Source organism: Apodemus sylvaticus, chromosome 5 (genome assembly GCF_947179515.1).
Source record: "Apodemus sylvaticus chromosome 5, mApoSyl1.1, whole genome shotgun sequence".
Taxonomy (NCBI): Eukaryota; Metazoa; Chordata; class Mammalia; order Rodentia; family Muridae; genus Apodemus; species Apodemus sylvaticus.
Window position 1 is genome coordinate 158,054,466 of NC_067476.1, and position 20,359 is coordinate 158,074,824.

Below are 20,359 nucleotides of genomic sequence, written 5' to 3' on the forward strand. Positions count from 1 at the left end.
CTCATGAGGAGGCTGTGGGGTGACTGATGCCTCTGTGTCCATAGAGGACCGCGATGAAGGTGAACGTGAATAAGGCCCTCTTGTCTGATGGCCTTCCTCACGGCGAACTGCCAGGGACCTGTGTGAAGGATGCTGGGGTTATTTTATTTGCTTCCCTGAGCCTCCAGGAAGTAGGTGGTCGTAGTTTCCAAAAATGTAGTTTCCATGATACCTCGGGGAGACGAGTTTGGAAACAAAAGTATTTTCAACAAAAGCACTGCCTCTTGGGTGTGCTGAGATTAAAGGCCTGAGCCTCCGAGGCCCACCAACAAGCCACTTCTTAACTGTCGCTGTTCCCTGAGAATCTTTCCACAGCTGTATTTTCACTAGAGTAAAATTCCACGAGTTTTAGGGAACTGAGAGAGTCACTTAAAGTAGCAAAAAGGCTTCCTATTTCATTTTATGTTTTATTTTATTTTATTTATTTATTTTTGGTTTTTTCGAGACAGGGTTTCTCCGTATAGCCCTGGCTGTCCTGGAACTCACTCTGTAGACCAGGCTGGCCTCGAACTTAGAAATCCGCCTGCCTCTGCCTCCCAAGTGCTGGGGTTAAAGGCGTGCGCCACCACCGCCTGGCTTTATGTTTTATTTTTAAAGCTTCTTTCTGTGTGTCTGGGAAAGTGTGCAAACATCTGAAACCTTGGGCTGAAAAAATGAGAATTGTTACAAGCTCAGGGCCTGCCTGGGCTACATGGCAAGTACCCGGCCAGCCTGGGCTACCTAACAAGAGCCCGGGGCAAAGACAAAAGAAAAGGTAACATATTGCCCAGTTTTTTTGAGAACTTAAATGTCATATTGCATAAAAAGCAATCAGGGAGGAAGAGAAGAAGGGAGGGAGGGAAGGAAGGAGGGAGGGAAGGAGGGAGGGAGACAGGGAGGGAGGGAGGGAGGGAGGGAGGGAGGGAGGGAGGAAGGGAGGGAGGGGACAGTAGCAGCTTTTCAGATAAATGGCCCCAGGCTATTTTCTGCACACTCTAGACTGTGTGGAATTTTCAGCAGTTCTCCTTCAGCTCCTGCTTTTCTGCACTGTTTCCGAGGGCACTCCAGGGTCCGCAGTCCTTCCAGTCTCTACAGCAGGATGCTGCGAGGAGTCACTCGATTGCTACCTCATTTAAGCATCTCAAATCCTCTTGCTGATGGAATTCAGGATGGAGAGAAGCTGATTGGGAGTGGGGCGGCCAGCGTTACCACATGAAACAGCTGGGCATAGTTCGATTCCCAGGGCAAGTTCTGGGCATGAAATAGGAAGCCTTTTTGCTACTTTAAGTGAATCTCTCAGTTCCCTAAAACTCATGGAATTTTACTTTAGTGAAAATACAGCTGTGGAAAGATTCTCAGGGAACAACGACAGTTAAGAAGTGGCTTGTTGGTGGGCCTCGGAGGCTCAGGCCTTTAATCTCAGCACGCCCAAGAGGCAGAGGCAGAGGCAGAGGCCGGGGCAGAGAGGCAGAGGCAGAGGCAGAGGCAGAGGCAGAGAGGCAGAGGCAGAGAGGCAGAGACAGAGGCAGAGGCAGAGGCTTCAGCAGGTTAGGGCCCAGTGTCTTCTCTCTATGCCTTCGCTATGAGCCTGTCCTTAGGCTTCGAGAGCAAACAGTCTCAAAAATCCAGTGGTTCTTAGGGGTCGAGGCTCAGTGGTAATGAGGTCGCCAGGTCAGCAGGAGAACTGAGTTCAGATTCCCTGATCCACTAAAATGCCAACCTGTATCTGTATTCCCAGCACAGGGGGTAAGGAGTGGGGTCGGGCAGGGACAGGAAGATCCTTGGGGCTTGCTGGCTGGCCAGTCTAGTTGCTTCGGTGAGCTCCAGATTCTGTGAGAGACCCTAACTCAAAAAATAAGGCGGCGTGCCTTTGGAGACTCTGAGGTGGGTGTCTGACCTCTGCGTCCATGTGAGGGTTTTCTCTCCTCCTTTTTTGGTAAATTACAGGCAAATGCTATTAGATAACACCCGGTGGTCGTAGGAAGGGTGTAGGTGAGTTTCACAGGATCTCGGTGCAGCAATTCCTCAGAGCACCTGACCCCCCTGTCCTCTGTCTGGGTGTCACCTCACATCAGAAGTGGCACCCCAGGAGAGTGTCAGTCAGACACTCTCCCCCTCCTTCCCCTTTCAGAGAGTGTGGGCGGGAGAGCTTAGAGGCAGCCAGGGTTGTTTTGTTTTGTTTTATCTTGCTCTTAGAAACTTTTCTTTCTTTTTTTCTAAACATAATGTACCTTGTTGTGTTTTAAAAGACCGTCCGACGGATAGGAAGACCATCTGTTCGGTTTTGCTCATTTCTAGCTGAGCTTAGCATCTGGACAATACAGACTGTCCTCAAGCTTTGCTTTGTTCTAAAGCTATGTAGTTTGGGGCTGGAGAGATGGTTCAGTGGTTAAGAGAGAGGCACTGACAAGTTCTCTTCCAAAGGACCCAGGTTCAAACTGCACCACCCACGTGGCAGCTCTGCAACTGTCTGTAATTTCAGTTCCAGGGTATGCGAGACCTCCCACAGACATAGATGGAGGCAGCACACCAATATAAATAACATTTAAATTAAAGATATATAGTGAGCTGGGCAGTGGTGGCACACGCCTGTAATCCCAGCACTTGGGAGGCAGAGGCAGGCGGATTTCTGAGTTCGAGGCCAGCTGGTCTTCAGAGTGAGTTCCAGGATTGCCAGTGCTACAAAAAAAAAAAAAAAAAAAAAAAAAAAAAAAAAAAAAAAAAGATATAGTGGGCTCTGTGGAAGGCCTCCTCCATGTCCCATATATCCACTGGCTTCCCACATGCACAGTCTATGTGTTCTTTTACATTTTTATTTATTGCTAGGGTGAGTCCTTGGTGTTGGGTGGCACATTTGTGCCATGGTGTGGGTGTGGAGGGCAGACAACAACTATGCAGAGTGGGTTCTCTCCATCATGTTGGTTTTACGGCCCAAACCAGCACCCTCAGGCTTGCACACTGACACCCACTGAGCCGTCTCACTGGCCAGTGTTGCCTTCTTATCGTGTGTGTTTGTGTGTGTGTGTGTGTGTGTGTGTGTGTGTGTGGAGTGGGGTGGGGGTGAGGTGGGGGGGGTTGCCTGTGTATATGTATGTGCACCACATATGTGTCTGGTGGCCATGGAGGTCAGAGGAAGGCACTGGGTCCCCCGGAACTGGAGTTACCAATGTGAGTGAGCCACCATGTGGGTGCTGGGGATTGAACCTGTGTCCTCTGGAAGAGCAGCCATTGCTTTTAGCTGCTGAACCATCTCTCCAGCCCTGTAGTGTATTTTCTTTTAAAGTACAGTTTCTATGTAACTATCCTTCTGTGGGCCTCAGAAGGGAAGTGAGTCTTTCACCTTCCCTAAAAACTAAGAATTCTTGAAAATGGGCCACGGACACTGTGAGGCGGAAGGCTGCAGTGTTTGACATGGCCAAGTGCCAAAACCATAGCTCAGAGAGGCCTGTGGCCACCCTGTTGTGTCGCTCTTTCCCCTGCAGGGACTGCCACCTCCTGTGTCCCTGACTTCGGTGGGAGCCATTGCAGGGTTTCTCTGTCCCCAGCTCTGAGCTTGTTTATTTAGAAGCAGTGGAGTTTGGGGACAGGGGAGTTTATGATGATAAAGGAAGCAGGAAGCAGGACTGGACAGCACCATGCTGACTGACCCCTGATTTGGAAGGAGGAAGGAAAGAAGGGGAGAAGGGTCCAAAATAGCTGGGCACTCAGGGACTTCTGGGACCCTGCCTCGGGCACAGGTGCTCACACCCAATGACTGTGGACCTTCACCTTCCAAGAGAAGCAGGGCCAGCCTTTTAAACGCAGCCATGGGTGCAAGGTGCAGCTCACTGCGACCCTTGACCCCCATGGTGCTATTTCCTTCTTAGTCATCATCATCATCATCATCATTATCATTATTATTACTGTGTGTATATGTGTGTGCATGATGTATATGATATGGGTATGTGTGATGTATATGATGCATGTATGTGTGATGTATATGATGCATGCATGATATATGATGTGTGTGTGCATGATGTATATGATATGTGTGTTATGATGTAGTGTGTATACATGATGTATATGATGTGTGTATGCATGATGTATATGATTGTATATTCATGATGTATATGATGCATGCATGATAAAGGATGTGTGTCCATGATGTATATGATGTGTGTATGATGTAGTGTATATGCATGATGTATATGACGTGTGTACGCATGATGTATATGATGTATGTATACATGATATATATGATGTGTGTACATGATGTATATGTGTGTATGCATGATGTATATGATGTGTATATATATGATGTATGTGATGTGTGTATGCATGATGTATATGATGTGTGTGATCATGATGTATATGTGTGTGTGCATGATGTATATGATGTGTGCATGCATAATATATATGGTGTGTGCATGATATGTAATGTGTGTATACATGATGTATGTGTGTTGTGTGTGCATGATGTATATGTGTGTATACATGATATATATGGTGTGTGTATACATGATTTTTGGTGTGTGCATGCATGATGTATATGATATGTGTGTATGTATATATGTGTGTATACATGATGTACATGATGTGTGTGTGCATGATGTATATGTGTGTGCGAGTGATATATGTGTGTATACATGATGTATATGATATGTATATACATGATGTATATGTGTGTATGCATGATGTATATGATGTGTGTATACATGATATATATGATGTGTGCGTGCATGATGTATATGATGGGTGTATGCATGATATATATGATGCGTGTATGCATGATGTATATGATGTGTGTATACATGATGTATATGATGCATGTGTATGTATGCATGGTGTATATGATGTGTGTGTGTGTGTGTGTGTGTGTGTGTGTGTGTGTGTGTGTTCTGTAGTGTCAGCTCTCTGCTTCCATGTGTGTGCTCTGGGGATCAAGCTTAGGTCACCAGGCTTGCTCGGCAAGCATCACTACCTGCTGGGCCATCTCAACAGTCTGCCACTTCTCTCAGTTTTTCCTTCTCTCAGGCTTAGTTAGCCAGAGAGCAAGGTGAAAAGCCAGCCTGTGCATGCCACAACCAACACCTCACCCACGTGTGTCATAGCTGCTGTACCCACAGAGTGATTTCCTGCCCAGACCCCGCCTGGCATCTCTGTGCTTCAGTGGTGTTTCCGTGTTAGGCTGCAGCCCAGGGCCTTGCAGGTGTAAGGCAGCTTCTCCCAAAGAGGCACACGCCAGCCTCTGCCATTCTCAAACCAGCTCGTCTGAGATTTGAACTCATTTAGCAAATTTGACTTAAACTGAGGGAACGAACAGACTACGGAGATGGGACAGTCACAGCCCAAGGTGATGGGCCCAGATCAGTGAACCCCGAGGCACTGTCTCTGATGGGTGACCTTGGCACAGAAGTCCCTTAAGCTCCCCTGCTCAGAAGTGCCCCAGAACTCTTAGAATGAAGCTCACCAAGCAAACATCCAGACCCCTCCGCCAGGTCTGACACTTGACTTTCTGCATTTCCCCCTCCCATAAACTGGAAAATTTTAAAATCAAAGGTGCAGCTGAGGAACAGGCTCCTGTTGTGCGGGAGCTGTGCCCATCCAGCCTGCCGAGGAGATTCGGGCTTAGGCACTAGGAAACCGCAGATGCTGGACGGAGCTGTGGCTGCAGCTGGTCCTGCTTAGAGCCAGGACAGGATCCTGCTGTGCTTCCTGTGCTGGAGGTAGGATGGTGAGGACAGGACAGACGGCTCTCCCCGCCCTGCCCCGCCCCTCTGTGAGACCCTTCTTCCAGTGGACCCAGCAGATCTGCACCTTTCCCTGCAGCCATGGGAAAGCCGGCTCCACCCATTTCTGGCTCCACCCATTTCTGGTTCCACCCATTTCTGGTGCCACCCATTTCTGGTTCCACCCATTTCTGGCTTCCAGTAACCCTCTGCCTTGAACCCCACACATCGATGCACTTTCCACCTAGCCACAGAGTATAAAATAGTAGCTGTTGTTTAAATTTTTAAATCCCATTTCGGGGATTCTACCCCACCTTTGATCATTTGATTCTCAGATAAAAGACACACAACTCTTATTATTTACAATAAGCCTTAAGCAGCACAAGAACTGTTACCCCCTAAGCTATTAAAATTTACTTCTCTGTTCATAACCCCAAGTTATTACTTACTATGTTTTATCTGGGCCGCTCTTAACTCCTCTTAGCCAGCGCTCAGGGCCACGTTTTTTATGACTAACCCGTGGCGACTTTTTCCTTCCCTCCTCACCTTCCTCCATGGTTCTCATCCTACCCCCACGCCCCACCTCATCCCCACCCCCACCCTGCAAGCCCCCAAATCCTAAACCCCGCCTATGACTCTTTTACCCAGCTACTGGGTGCTGGCATCTTTATTTACAAATCAAAAATAACTTGAGGGTAAGGTCACTTGGGTCTACTACAAAATCTTCTGTCTCTAAGACCACGAAGTCTTAGGGCCCCTCCTGCACTTAACGTCACAATATACAACAAAAGACCAAACCTCTACAATGAGTCATGGCAGAATTCAGAATCCTGAAGTCTGGCCATGGTTTCCAGCTCCTGTGACTCCTCCTTTCGCCGCCCTCACACCCTGCCTGGGCTTCCCACACCTCTCCTCTGCTGGCAGGTTCTCTCAACACCTTCTCTCTGACTAAGTCCTTGCCCTCAGATAGTCACTGTCCCAGGAAACTTTCCCTAAGCCCCCTCCTACCACAGCTTCCCCACAGCAGGCATGGCTTCTTAACATTTCCCCATATTTTCTTTTTCATCTCACTCAAAAAGCCTCTTGTCTACTCCTGTGAACTCGATGTTCACTTCTGTGGAGGCTGAGTAGAAACAAGTCTTCTTTATAAAGAAAGTCCACTGCGTAGATCAGGAACTGTTGTGCTAGCATGGTGCCTTCAGGGAGCTCCTGGCAGGGGTGCATTCATATTTGTGTATGTCCTGGTGAGTGAGCGGATGGATAGATAAATGGATGGTGGGTAGGCGGGTGGGTGAGTGGATGGATGATGGATAGATGGATAGATGGGTGGATGGATGGATGGGTGATTGAATGAAGGATGGATGAATAGGTGGATGGATGGATGGGTTGATGGATGAGTGGATGGATGGATGGGTGGGTGAGTGGGTGAATGGAGGATGGATGGATAGGTGAATGGATGGATGGATAGATGGATGGATGGTTGAGTGAAGGATGGATGAATAGGTGGATGGATGGGTTTATGGATGAATGGATGGATGGGTGGATGGATGGATGAATGGGTGAATGGATAGATGGGTTGATGGATGAATGGATGGATGGGTTGATGGATGAGTGGATGGATGGGTGGATGAATGATGGGTAGGTAGGTGGATAGAGAATGGATGGATGAATGGGTGGGTGGATGGATGAGTAGATGGATGGGTGGATGGGTGGGTGGATAGATGATGAATAGATGGGTGGGTGGATAGATGATGGATAATGGATGGATGGACGATGGATGGATGAATGATGGATAGATGGATGGATGGGTGAGTGAAGGATGGATGAATGGGTGAATGGATGGGTTGATAGATGGTGATAAATGGAGGATGAATAGATGGGTGGATAGAAGTGGATGAATGATGGATGGGTGGTGGATGACTTTCCAGATGTCTCCAGCTGAATACAGTTTGCACACTGATTCTTGCAGGTGCACAAGGTTCCCCCCCCTCCCGCCCCCGCCATAAGCTCATGCCTCTTCTTTGTCTTTACGGTCCTTATCTCCTCCCACTTCTGCCTTCCAGATGCCTATTCCTCTCTCCTCCTTTTCCTGACTGTTTTATTGTGATGAGCATGTGCAAAAGTGGCCATGGAAACTTCTATCTGAGGGTGAGGGCTTGGTCAGATGAAGGGTGGGGAAGAGGCCTGCCAGCAGAGGAAAGCACAAGTGTGAGGCACAGGGGAGGCCTTGAGGATGTGCGGAGGTCAGAGGGACCGGAAAGTGAGCAGTGGGGGGGTGGCCAGACGTTTCTCCCACATTAGGTGTGGTGACACACATTTGTAGCCCCAGAATGTAGGAGTTAGAGCCAGGAGGATCAGAAGTTCAGCTATTTAGGGAATGTAGACCAGTGTGCCTATGTGAGATCCTGTCCAAACCAGAGGACCTGTAGAGATTACTCAGAGGTTAAGAGCACAGGCTGCTCTCCCAGAGGACCCGGGGTTCAAGTCCCAGCAACCACATGGAGTCTCATGGCTGTCTGTAACTCCAGTTTAAGGAAGATATGACGTCCTCTTCTGGTTTCCTCTGCAGCCTGTTGGCCTGAGTTCTATTGGGAGACCATATTGTAGAAAGAACTGACTCAAGCAAGTTGTCCTCTGACCTTTACATGCATGCTGTGGTTCACATGCAAACACACACACACACACACATACACACACACACACATATGTCCACACAAAACATTTCTAAGTCTTAAAATAAGAACAGCTCCCCTTTTGTGTATGAACTCTAGCTGTCCACATGCCCATAAGAAACAGAGACAGCCGTGTGTCCCGCATTATCCCTTAGGTATCCATGCCAACGTTTCCAAATTAACACCCTATTAAAGAATAGTTTGCGAGCCCTCCTCCATGACCTCTGGTCGGCTGCCAGGTTGCATAGCCGTGGCTGTCAACTGCTTCCATGTGTTCTTTTCCAAGCACTGAGCACAGCGGTGCCCGCAGCCTGGGTGCTCAGTGATAACTCACTGCCTGCTGTCACCCCGGTGCTGCTGCGCTGGCTCCTCTCCCCACAGGACACACCGTGACTTGCCCCACTACATCCTCCCATAGGGCCTTCCTATGGGAGTCCAGCTCTGCGGAGAGGGAGGCGGCCTCCGAAGAGGTGACCCTTGAGCTGAAAGCTGGTCAAGCAGAGATGTGGTGGAAGAATGTTCTGGGTGCGTGGAATGGAAAGGGATGAGTCCCAGGCTGGATGCATTATGGGAAGTCAACCAACAATATGGTTGGAAGACCCTTAATGAAGGCAGGATCAGTAGACCTGAGGGTCAACTGTGGGGGCCTCAAAGCCACCCTAGGGCCTTAGCTGGTATCCTAATGAAGTTGTGAGCAATTCCAGATTTTAGACAGACTTGAATGTGTGTGTATGCATTGTGTGTGTGCATGCGCGTACACACAGACAAGACAACCCATGTCTGAAATTTCTGGGAGTTTGTGATATAAAATGTCTGAGCGCTCAATTAAAAAAACCAAGTCTCATTCCATAGGATTCTCTCTGTTCCTAGAATTCTCACGTGGGGTTCACATCTCTTCCGGTGTTGTTTTGTAGTGTTTGGTTTGGTTTGACCTTTTGAGACAAGGTTTGCTATAGGCCAGGATGACCTTGAACTCCCAGCTTCCACCTCCCAGAGTCTGGATCACAGGCACGGGCCACCTCGCCTAATTTGTTCTTCTTGTGTAACGAACTGTCATTGTCTGTTATTAAAATTTGGTGACCTACACTAGGGGAATTTTGTTGCTTGCCTAGCAGATGTGAAGCCCTAGGTTACATCTCCGGTACTTCAATTAATTAATTCCCTCATTAATTAGCTAGATTATTAATTAATTGGCATATTAATTAGCTGATCAATAAATCAGCTTTGTAATTAATTGACTGATTACTTAATTGCTTAATTGTGAAATCATAATAATTGCCTGCTTGAAGTTCCAAAGACACTGTGCTATTTATAAAGACCTACTCTGCAGAAGGGACTCGTGCTGTGACATACTTAGAGGTCACTTTTGCTTTTTAAGATGTGGCCAGGCAGCAAGCAGTCAGTTGGAGGAAACCATATCTCAGGAATGCGGCAGCTGCTGGTGATCCAGCACAGCTGTGGGTGCCCTGTGGGGCAGATGCTTCCTGGCTTGGGTGACCCTGAAGACCCATTGTCCTCTGGAAATTCCCCCTCCTCCCTGGGTCCAGACCCAGAAGAAGCCAGCTGTTGGGACAGTGTTGCCCACTAGCTTTCAACAACCGCCCCATGACCCTCACAGGGAACCAGATAGATACTGCACGCTTCAGTGGCGGGGCCTCCCCTCAAAGGCCTTGAGTGGATTTCACAAGAGTTGTGAAGGGTGAAGGCCAGCTTTTGCTTTTCATTTTCCCAAAATAAATGGTTAAGTTGTAATTCATTCTCTCTCTCTCTCTCTCTCTCTCTCTCTCTCTCTCTTGAGACAGGGTTTCTTACCTCATAGCCTACTTCTGGAACTTACAATGTGTCCCATGTTGGCTTCAAACTAACAGTGACTCTTCTGTCTCTGACCCCTGAGTGACAGGATTACTAATAAGTAGCTTTCAACAAGGTAAAATTGTGACTCTCCTACAGAAATAAAAATAAGTTGCTAGGTGCGGTGGCTCCCACACACTGTCCCTGCACTCAGGGTCAGGAGGGTCAGGAGTTTAAGGTCAACCTGGAGGACAGAGAAACAATGTTTGAAACCCAAACAGAAATTCTAGAATGGATCCCACGGCTTCATCAAGTCTGACCTTTAGTCAACAGGCAACAAGCATCTAGAGCTCCATCCTTTAGAACATCAGCCCTGCTGGTTTCTGCAGGCCTCCATGAGAAGCCATGATACCACATTCCAGGGCAGTGTGCCAGCTCTGTGAGCATCCCTTCTAAATATTGCTGAAAGGACCATCACAGTGTCACAGAAAGCCCTCTCGTCTCCTGCTCTAGACAGAACTAGGTGTCCATGCTCTGGCTTTTTATCTCCTAGAGACCCAACAGTCCCAGCAGCACGTGGCTTTTCCCTGTCCACCATGAAACCAACCAATGGCTAATGGCGCCCCAGGAGGGAGGAGGGTATGCATCCTGCTCTCTCGGGAGACAGACAGAGGGACGGTTGTCCTCTGTGAGTTAGGGATGGACATAGACATGGGAAGACCCTAAACAGGCTAGAAGAACCAGGTTGGTTTGCAGGGTGACATCAGAGAATTCTTTTTCTCAGGAAGTGACATTCATGAAGAATCTAGAAGTGTGCGTGGGATTTCAGTGGGTTAAAAGCTGCTGGGACATTTAGGGGTGGAGGGGAGGGTGTGTGGGCAGGACTGAAATCCTCAGCCAGAGCGATCATGGAAGGCTGGCGGGGAAGTATGGGAGATAGAAAATTCCAAAGGGTCTGGACAGTTCTGGACCCCAAGTGTACCACCTATGCACTGAAAATGGTTACAGGGGAAAGGAGTGAAATAGGTGTTTCTAAACTCTCAAGGGCTGGTCAGCACCACGTGACAGCAGCATTTGGTAAATGTTTGCTGAAAGTCTGGGGGAAGATGTGTTAACATATGAAAAGGGTAGTGGAGTTGCAGGAGCGCCAAGGCAGTTCTCAGCATTGGAAAGTCCCTGTGTTTGTGGTTCACCGTGGGGGACAGGGGAAATCTCTGCAGCCTGTGCTATGACTGCAGGACTCATCCCCTGTCTGGACGAATAAACTTGAGGAAGGGTGGACAGGGAGGTGACCCCCACTCCCTAAGATGAATGGAAGCTGCCCACTCACAGGGCACTTTGGAGAGTATTTCCTCTTCCAGAGGACCTGAGTTTAGATCCTAGCACCCACTGGACAGCTTGCACCTGTCCAAGGCCTCTTTGATCACCCTTACACACATGTGCACACACACACACACACACACACACACACACACACGAAGTGTTTTTTTACAAACATGTAAAACAAGCATGCCCTAGACACATCAAGAAATGGAGTCCTAGGCAGGCTTTTCAGGGTGGGGACAGGGGAGCCGGGTGCAGACTTTGTCACGGTGCTATCGCATTGTCCCCTACCCCCAACAGAACTCAGTATGTGTCTACCACAGGTGGGGCAAGCACACCACCACTTACTGCTTCTCGACACAGGGCTCACTAAGGGGTCCAGAGAAATCTTGAACTCTCAGTCCTCCTGCCTCAGCTTTCCAAGTGCTGGAACCACAGATGTGAGCCACCGGCTAACAGACATCCCTTAAGCTTCTTCTATATGCCCATGCCCAAAGCTAGAGATAGAGTAATAGACAAACAAAATGTATTTGTTTCATATGTACATGTATAAAATACATATGTGTGCAAAGCACATTTAATTCTAGTAATAAACTCATTAATAGGTAGTACTATCCTTCTCATTTTATCCATAAGGAAATAGGCTCAGATGGGGTAGGTAATGTGCTTGAGGGCACACAGCTAAGAATTTTGATCCAAAGGTGGAATACGCAGGACTTTGACACGCTGTGTGTCATCACGCATCATGCAAGCATGTAACTCCAAGGGGAGTGGCCTCTGTAATACACAGGACTTTGGCCGAAATGTGTGTCATAGAGTGCACACGTGTGTAACCACAAGGGCCATAGCCTCTGCAAATTTAAGAAATGGCTTATTAGGGTCACTCACCTTGGGTTTGGGGTTGCAGGCAAAGCATCCCAGAGGATGTAGCATCACCAGAAACCCTGGGGATGGGAAGAGTCAACTAGGAAAAGATCGGGGTTAGAGCGTCTGGGGAGGGGTGAGAACACAGGTTGGAGGCTTGTGGTGCAGTTTCTCCGCTTGGTACAGCCGCGGGCAATGGTACAGCCTTGGCCAACAACTACAACAGCACATTCTCTCTTCCAGACCCTGTTGGCCAGGGCACTTTACGACAACCATCCTGATTGCTCCGATGAGCTTGCCTTCTCCAGAGGGGATATCCTGACCATCGTGGAACAAAACGTACCAGAGAGCGAGGGCTGGTGGAAGTGTGTGCTCCATGGGAGGCAAGGCCTGGCCCCCGCCAACCGCCTCCAAGTCCTCAGAGAGACCCCGGCAGACAGACCCTGCCCCCTGCTCCTGAGAGGCCTGGACGCAGATCTCACCAGCTCTGAGGCGCCTTACCAGGTGCACAGCTTGTCCTGCCCGCCGCCCCCAGGGCCTGTGTACGAAGCAATGAGGAGCTGGGTGGTGGGGCCGCCACGGCCGCCAGCTACTGGCCAAGTCTACATGCTGCCTGACTCTTCACCTTCCAGCGCCAGGGTCATCTGTGAAAAGACCCTGAGCTTCCCCAAGCAGGTGAGTGTGTCTCCCGATGAAAGCACGGGTAAGGGTGCAGGGGTGCCCAGGGGCTTCAGTACACTGCAGCCATCGCCATTTGTCAGATCAAATGTGCAGAACCTCACAGACCTCAGAGCCCTATTGAGCTGCCCAAGACCCAGTCCCATTTCATTTGCACAGTTAGCATCCCCGTGACTGACCAGCTCGTGGAGACCAGCCAGCCTGTGCTGTCAGTTGAAGGTGTGTGCAGGAACTTGTTGGCTGTTCACAGGGCCCCGCCTCACAGAGAGCACTGAGGGTGACAGGAACAAGGGACAGCTTAATTCACACCGTACCAAGGGCAAGGCGAGGTGTGCATCTGCCTCCCCTAGACAATTTACTTCTAGAATGGTTACAGAAACATACAAGAGGGTCAAATAGAGATCAGGAGGGGGCTGTGGGTGGCCACACTGGTGCTGAGGGAACCCACAGGTCCCCGAGTGTCAGCGTGGGAGAGTGTTGGTTACAGACATTTTGAAAGGTTTTTTCCTCCATTTACTTATTCGGGAGCTGAGTGTGCCCGGGCCACTGCACACAGGAGCAAACCAGGAGACTTCTCAGGTGTCGGTTCACTCCATCCTTGCATGCGCAGGTCCCAGGGACAGGCACAGTGGCGTGAGCTTTTCTCTGCTGATTCATTCCCACTCCACCCCCCAAACGCTGCCCCAGAAAAAACATCTTTTGTCCCTGTCATCATGGCGAGTACAGGGATAAGAAATGTTCCTATGTGGCTGTTCTAAAAAGGAAGACAGAACCCCTTAATCAAAGACTAGGGGGTAAAAAAAAGAAAACCATAATGTGTACGTGTGTGTGTGTGTGTGTATGTGTTCTTATATGCTGATTAACATGTGGGCTGGAAGGACCTAGAGGAATCCACACAGATAGTTCTCCTTGGGAAGTAGAATTGAAAAAGAAGAAAACTAAATAAGGCAGTAAACAGGGATTTTTCTTTTATTCCACGCCATGTCCCCAGCACCTTGCGTGAGGCAGGTCCTCAATAAATATCTCATGAACAAATAGACCAGGAAGCTTCTGGGTCTCCTATGGGACACGCGGATGCCTGTGGGTTTTACAAGCAGAGGGAAGGAGGAGCTCGGGAAATGTGCAGTCACACCGTCGGGGCCTCAAGGAAGGAAGGAATGTTAAGGGAAACGGAGCCATTCGCCTCACACCCCTGGCCGTCCCGGGGCTTTAAAAGTACAGTACCAGGAGCTGAGGCTCAGTGTGTGTGGGGGGGGTGCTTTCCTGGTATGCTTGAAGTCCTGGGGTCTTTCCCAATCGCTGCATAAACCAGGCTTGGTGGGGTGCATCTGTAATCCCAGCACTCAGGAGACAGAGGCAGGAGGATGAGGAGTTCAGGACCAGCCTCAGCTAGAGAGTGAGTCTGAGGCTAGCTTTTGCTACATGGAGATCTGTCTCACAAACACCAAACAAACAAAACCCCACTGGCCTCAGTGTTCGGTGACAATGGCCTCTTCTAACTCTGACACTCAAATGACCTATCTCCCCTGGCCATGCAGCCAACTGATATCTTAAGAAACTCCATGGACACAGAAAGACGGTGGCCTCTGATGTGTGTGTGACAGGATCCTGAGCCGCTCACAGCTTCCGATACTGCCTGGAACAGGAAAGCAGTCCCTTCAAAAATTTCAAATACTTCAGATTTTCCAAACCAAGACAGTTTCCAAGCACACACAGCTGTCACACACAGGTGCTGACTGCAAACTCCACTCCAGCCACTGCCGCAAGGTGGGCCCTGTTTGTCTTTCCTGGAACAGTCATCCCAGCCCCCAACTGCTGTCTGAGCCACTGACTCAGGACAGGCTTGGCAGTGTTTCTTTAAGACTAAGTCATGAGGGGCAGGGACAGAGCTTCTCAGGGCCTGAGTTTGAAGCCCAGAACCCACATTGTCAGCAGAGGATAGACTCCACAGTTGTCCCCTAACCCCACAGGTACACGGTGACACCCATGTGTGCACTTACTATAAATAAGTGAAAGTGTAGAGAGGAAATCACGCCAGACCGTTTTCATTTGAATTGTCTTCCAAAACCACCAAGATGGGGGAAAAGGTAAAGTTCCATCTCACTCTCGAAACAAAAGCAGATGCGGTGCCCACTGATGCCCTCAGCACTCAGCACAGGGCCGGGCTGGACTGCTGAATGAAGTGACCCAATCCAACAATAGCCTGTCCATCGGGAGACTGGCACGGTATGAGAGGACACTGAGTTCCCCATGGCAGCTTAGCCCAGGAGGATGGGCGCTGTGAGCAGTGAGGTCTGCCTTGCTGAAGCCTGTCAGAGTTGGCATCCTTCCGGGGATGGGGGTGGGTGGGGGCACTGTGGTGAACAAGAGAAACCACAGAGGCTGAAGGGAAACTCAGGTCCTCGGTCTCTGAGCAGGTTCTCCCAGGGACCGCAGAAAACACCTGGGGAATGTCCCTGCCTCTTCCTCTTCAGGTTCCCTCGTCTATCCTAACTACATTCTGGCTCCCTCCTCCTCTTCCTCCTCCTCCTCTTCCTTCTTCTTCTCCTCCTCCTCCTTTTCCTCCTCCTCCTCCTCTTCCTCTTCCTCGGTTCCTTCTCCTCCTCCTCCTCCTCCTCCTCCTCCTCCTCCTCCTCCTTCTCCTCCTCCTCCTTGTCCTCCTTCCCTCTTCCCCCTCTCCTCCTCCATGCTTTCATTTAAAGGACTTGTGTCCTGGCCCCCTTGACTTCAGAGGCAGCTATTGTCAGTCCAGGGCATTATGAACTCTCCAGCACACACCCTCTGTCCCTTTCTTCATGTGCTGACAGAGTATTGGACCGACGACATCTAAGGTCAGCTCCTAGTCGGTACCTTTAGATTCTAAATATTTCCCTCTCCCCCAAAAAGACAAGAACCGGATGCTCCAAAAGAACAGGCAGCAGTGGTTGTGAGTGGAGACGGGCGCGGATGTCTTCCCTGCTCAGACATCTGCCATTTATCCCTGAGTTCGAGGTTGCCCAGAAAATGTGTTCCGATCCGGAGTTCCAATCAGGAATAGGCAGAATTAGGCGAGTCCTAACCCAGCCCTTTGAGCTGTTTCCGCTGCAGTTTTGCGGGCTCAAGCCACAGCTGGAGAAGGTCATTTCATGGGCTCCTTTGATACCAGTGCCAGGCTCCCGAGGTTCAGGGTGGCCCAGTGTGAAGGCCTAGATGGCTGGAATGTACCACGTTTCTCAAGTTGTGAGAATTTCATCTCTGTGTGAGAATCAGGAGTGTCCACCCAGGAGATGCCTTGGGGGCCTTTGGGTTAGAATAGCCCTCCTTTCTACACAAGATGAAATTGACTCCGAGAGGTCAAACTGCCCATCCTGGTGAGCCCAGTGCGAAACCAGGGTGGGAACTAAGGCCTTCAAGTCAGTCTGTGTCCACCTGTCCACCTTACTCCGAAGGCAGACCTTTATCCTCAGTGTCTCTGCTCTCTGTGGCCTTTTTTATGTGACCCTGGCTGAAGCTACACTTTTTAAAAAAAAACATATATTTTTGGTTATCTAGAAAAGTTTTCCCTCTTTTATTTTTAATCATATTTTATGTTTATGGCGATCAGAGGTCAACCGGGGGAAGTTTGTTCTCTCGCTTTGCCTAAGGAGTCCTAGGAACTGCACTCAGGTCATCAAACTTGGCAGCAAGTCCCTTTACCCACTGAGCCATCTTGCTGGCCCCGAAGCTATTCTTTCTATTGAGTTTTTGGTCAATTTGTCACCTCCAGACCCTGGAGGCACAGCTCAGTTACTGGTATCCACAGGAGTGAAGCAAACCCAGCTCCCAGAAGCCCGAGCCTCCCTCCTATAGCTTCCCCAGGAAAACCACTCTTCTGAGTTTTCTTTTACTTTCCGTTCTGACTTCCTTTATTTAATGTGGAAACCTCACTTACACACGCAAAACCGCATACAGAATACATTCCCGTTTTGAGAAGGGACACTTTGGTGTTTCAAGGCGGCAGATTTCTTGCTGATACTTGCTTGGAATTGCTTCCTTCCGCCTCTGGAGACCACAGCACTCAGGCCTGCTCTTTAACTGCTGTCTGGAACTTAACACTTTCCCAAGAAACATGGGACATTTTCAAAGTGGCACACACAGGAAAGTCCCTGGGTGGACTGTAGGTGTTCCCATGTGACGCACAAAGTTATTCGTTTGCACAAAAACAGGCCTGAAGTCCTGAGGTGCTAAGCAAGTGGGAACTTGGGAAAGGTTTACAGAGGGAGGGACAGGGAAAGCTGGGTGCAGATTAAATCAGCATGCCATCTAACCATCGATGAGTTTGGTCCTGGACCAAGCAGCCTACGACATCAGGGACAGAACCAGGGTTTTTCTAATATGTAGAGGCATGTGTGTTTGTCTCTCTCTTTGTGTGTGTGTGTGTGTGTGTGTGCACGCGCGTGCACGCGCAAGCTTGTTTATGGGCATGTACACACATGTGTATGCATAGATGGGAATGTGTGCATAGACATGTAGAGGTCAGAGGTCAATATTAAGTTGTCTACCTTGTTTAGGTTTTGCTATCTTAAGGCAACATTAAGGCAGAGCGTGGTGGGACGTGTCATTAATCACAGCACTCAAGAGGCAGATGTGGGTGGATCTCTGGGCTTGAGGCCGTGCAGCCTGATCCACACAGCAAGTTCAGGCCAGCTGGGACTAGATAAGTGAGATCTGTCTCGAACACAAACAGAAACCACCTCCTCTATGTACGTGAAGGTTGGAGTCTGATTTGCTAGGATCAGTGGAAGGGGAGATTCGCTCCCCTTCCACTGTGTGAGTTCTGGGATTGAGCTCAAATCATTAGGCTTGGTAGTGAGCGCCCTTACCCAAGGAGTGAGCCTTCTTCCAGCCCTACCTTGTTCTTTGTGACACTTGCTTGGAACTTGCCCGGATAGCCAGAGACACCCTCCCCCACCTCCTCAGAGACACCCTCCCCCCACCTCCTCAGAGACACCCTCCCCCCACCTCCTCAGAGACACCCTCCCCCCCCACTCCTCCTCAGTTGCTAGGGTTACAGGTGGGTGCAGCCATACCAGCAATTTGTTTGTTTGTTTGAGGCAGGGTTTCTCTGTGCAGCCCTGGCTGTCTGTGAACTCACTCTGTAGACCAGGCTGGCCTCAAACTCACAGAGATCCGCCTGCCTCTGCCTCCCAAGTACTGAGATTAAAAATGTCTGCCACCATCACCTGGTGAGCCCAGCTGTTTTTACATAGGTGCTGGGGATTGAAACCAGGTGATTGCAAGGCAAATAGTTTACTGACCGAGCCATCTCCACAGCCAGAGTTCAGAAGACGGCTGAACCCAGGGTACTAGAAGCATCACACAAGCTGTTGCAAATGTGTGATTTGAAGGAAAGGAGGGATTTATTGGGTCAGCACAAGCTTGGACTGCAAGGTCTCTCCTTGGAAACCACAAAGTGGAGAGGTGGAATGTGAGGCTAGACCTTCTTTCCAAGCTTGTGAGGAGACGTGTGCTCCTCCAAGTGGGAGACTCCGGTTTCCAGGTCAGAGTGGGTGTAAGCCCCACTTATCAGGGGCTGCAATCCATGTGTGTTCTTTCGTGAATATGTTACCGCACTTAGGATGTATTAGAATTTCATGAATTCATTGTTTTCAATTGCTGAGTAGTATTCCATTGTGTAAATAAACCTCATTTTCTGTATCCATTCCTCCATTGAGGAACATCTGGGTTCTTTCCAACTTCTGGCTGCTATGAACATAGTGGAGCATGTGTCCTTATTGCATGCTGGGGAATCCTCTGGATATATGCCCAGCCCAGAAGCTCTGAATACCCAAGACACAATGCACGTATCAAATGATTCCCAAGAAGAAGGAAGGAGAGGGCCCTGATCCTGGAAAGGCTTGATGCAGCAATGTAGGGGATTACCAGGACAGAGAAGGGGGAGGGGGTTGATTGGGGAACAGGAGGAGGGAAGAGGGTTTATGGGACTTATTGGGAGGGGGAAACTGGGAAAGAGGAAATCATTTGGAATGTAAACAAAGAATATAGAAAAAAAGAGTGGGTATTTCATTTTCTGGACAGTCCTTTAGGAAGTCCGGCCCCTGGGAACCACACCCCTTGTGAATAAGATAGCAGTTGCCTTATAGAGAGAGCAGGCTGGTTTGACCCAAGGGCTGCAGTGTGTACTTGGAGAGACACGTACGTGTGGCTCCACATTTAACACGCCTGTGCCTGAAGCTGAGGGGTGTCCAGGAGCAGGTTTATGCAGGACATTGTCCTGGGCCGTGTGCCTTCATTTACCAAATCATCCCAAGGCTGGGTCCTAGGGATAGTGATAAATAAAGGGACCCTAAACCTGATCCTCAGAAGCTGCTCCTCCACCTGGGCTGCATCCCCTGCCCTATCTCCATACTAAAATCCTGAACCCCACCTCAGTGATCCAACGTGGGAAGTGCCCTGCACAATGCCTGGCTCCTTGGAACCGAAGCCAGGTGGCTCGTCCCCCTTGGGGCTCTCAGTAACTTGGCTTTCCCCTCTCTTGCCTCACTCCTCAGCCTGAGGCCTTCCTTGGTGTGACAAGTCCTGGTCCCTTTTTCCTTTGTACTGACGTCCTGACAACAAGTATTCTTCAGCCCGTTAAAAAACACATACACACAACACACACAACACAACAACACAACACAACAGGGCCGGCAGTGCTGCTCAGTTGGCAGGGTGCCCGCCTGGCATACACGCAGCCCTGATTTAGCCCTGGGTTTGATCCCGTAAAGCTGGGTGCAGTGTGGTACACGCCCGCAACCCTAGCCCTTGGGATGTGGAGACATAGAGAGGGGTTTAAGGTCATTCTTGGCTTCCTGGGTGTTCAAGGCTAGCCTCTACTCATGAGACAAGTCTGTCTCTACTGCAGGTTCCCAGGGCCGCCTCTGCACCAGATTCACCAGGCATGCGCACCAAGAATCCATATCCTAAGCCACTTCTCGGATGAATCTGATGTGGGCACTGTGGCCCTTCTTGTAAGGAAGGCATGCTCTCCCCACAGGCCCTACCTCTAAGCTGTCTGTCCACGCTTCCTAGACTCTGGCAGGGACTCCTAACTGCGACATGATGTTGTCATTTATAAAGTTCATGCTTGAGAATTGTGCAGTCAAGCTTTTAACGCTTACGCAAGCTCATATATCATACATACATTAGGATTGTGTGCTGGGCTGCATTCACACCCTCCTCAGCCTGCCAGCCTCAAGGCTGGACCCACCTGCTAGGGCAGACAAATGCTCTGTGGCCATCTTTGTTGTGCAGAAGGTGACTTTGGGATCTTCTTGGGTATCGTGA

At 49.5% G+C, this 20,359-nt stretch overlaps 1 protein-coding gene across 2 annotated transcripts in view; it reads left to right on the forward strand.

Moving 5' to 3' along the window:
* Cass4 (Cas scaffold protein family member 4) overlaps nucleotides 1–20,359 on the forward strand; it is a 40,263-nt gene that overhangs the window by 8,683 nt on the left and 11,221 nt on the right. For both annotated transcript variants that reach the window (XM_052184427.1, XM_052184428.1), the window contains exon 2: nucleotides 12,620–13,051. In XM_052184427.1, the coding sequence (XP_052040387.1) occupies nucleotides 12,620–13,051 (432 nt within the window). The remainder of the gene's footprint in view (nucleotides 1–12,619; nucleotides 13,052–20,359) is intronic.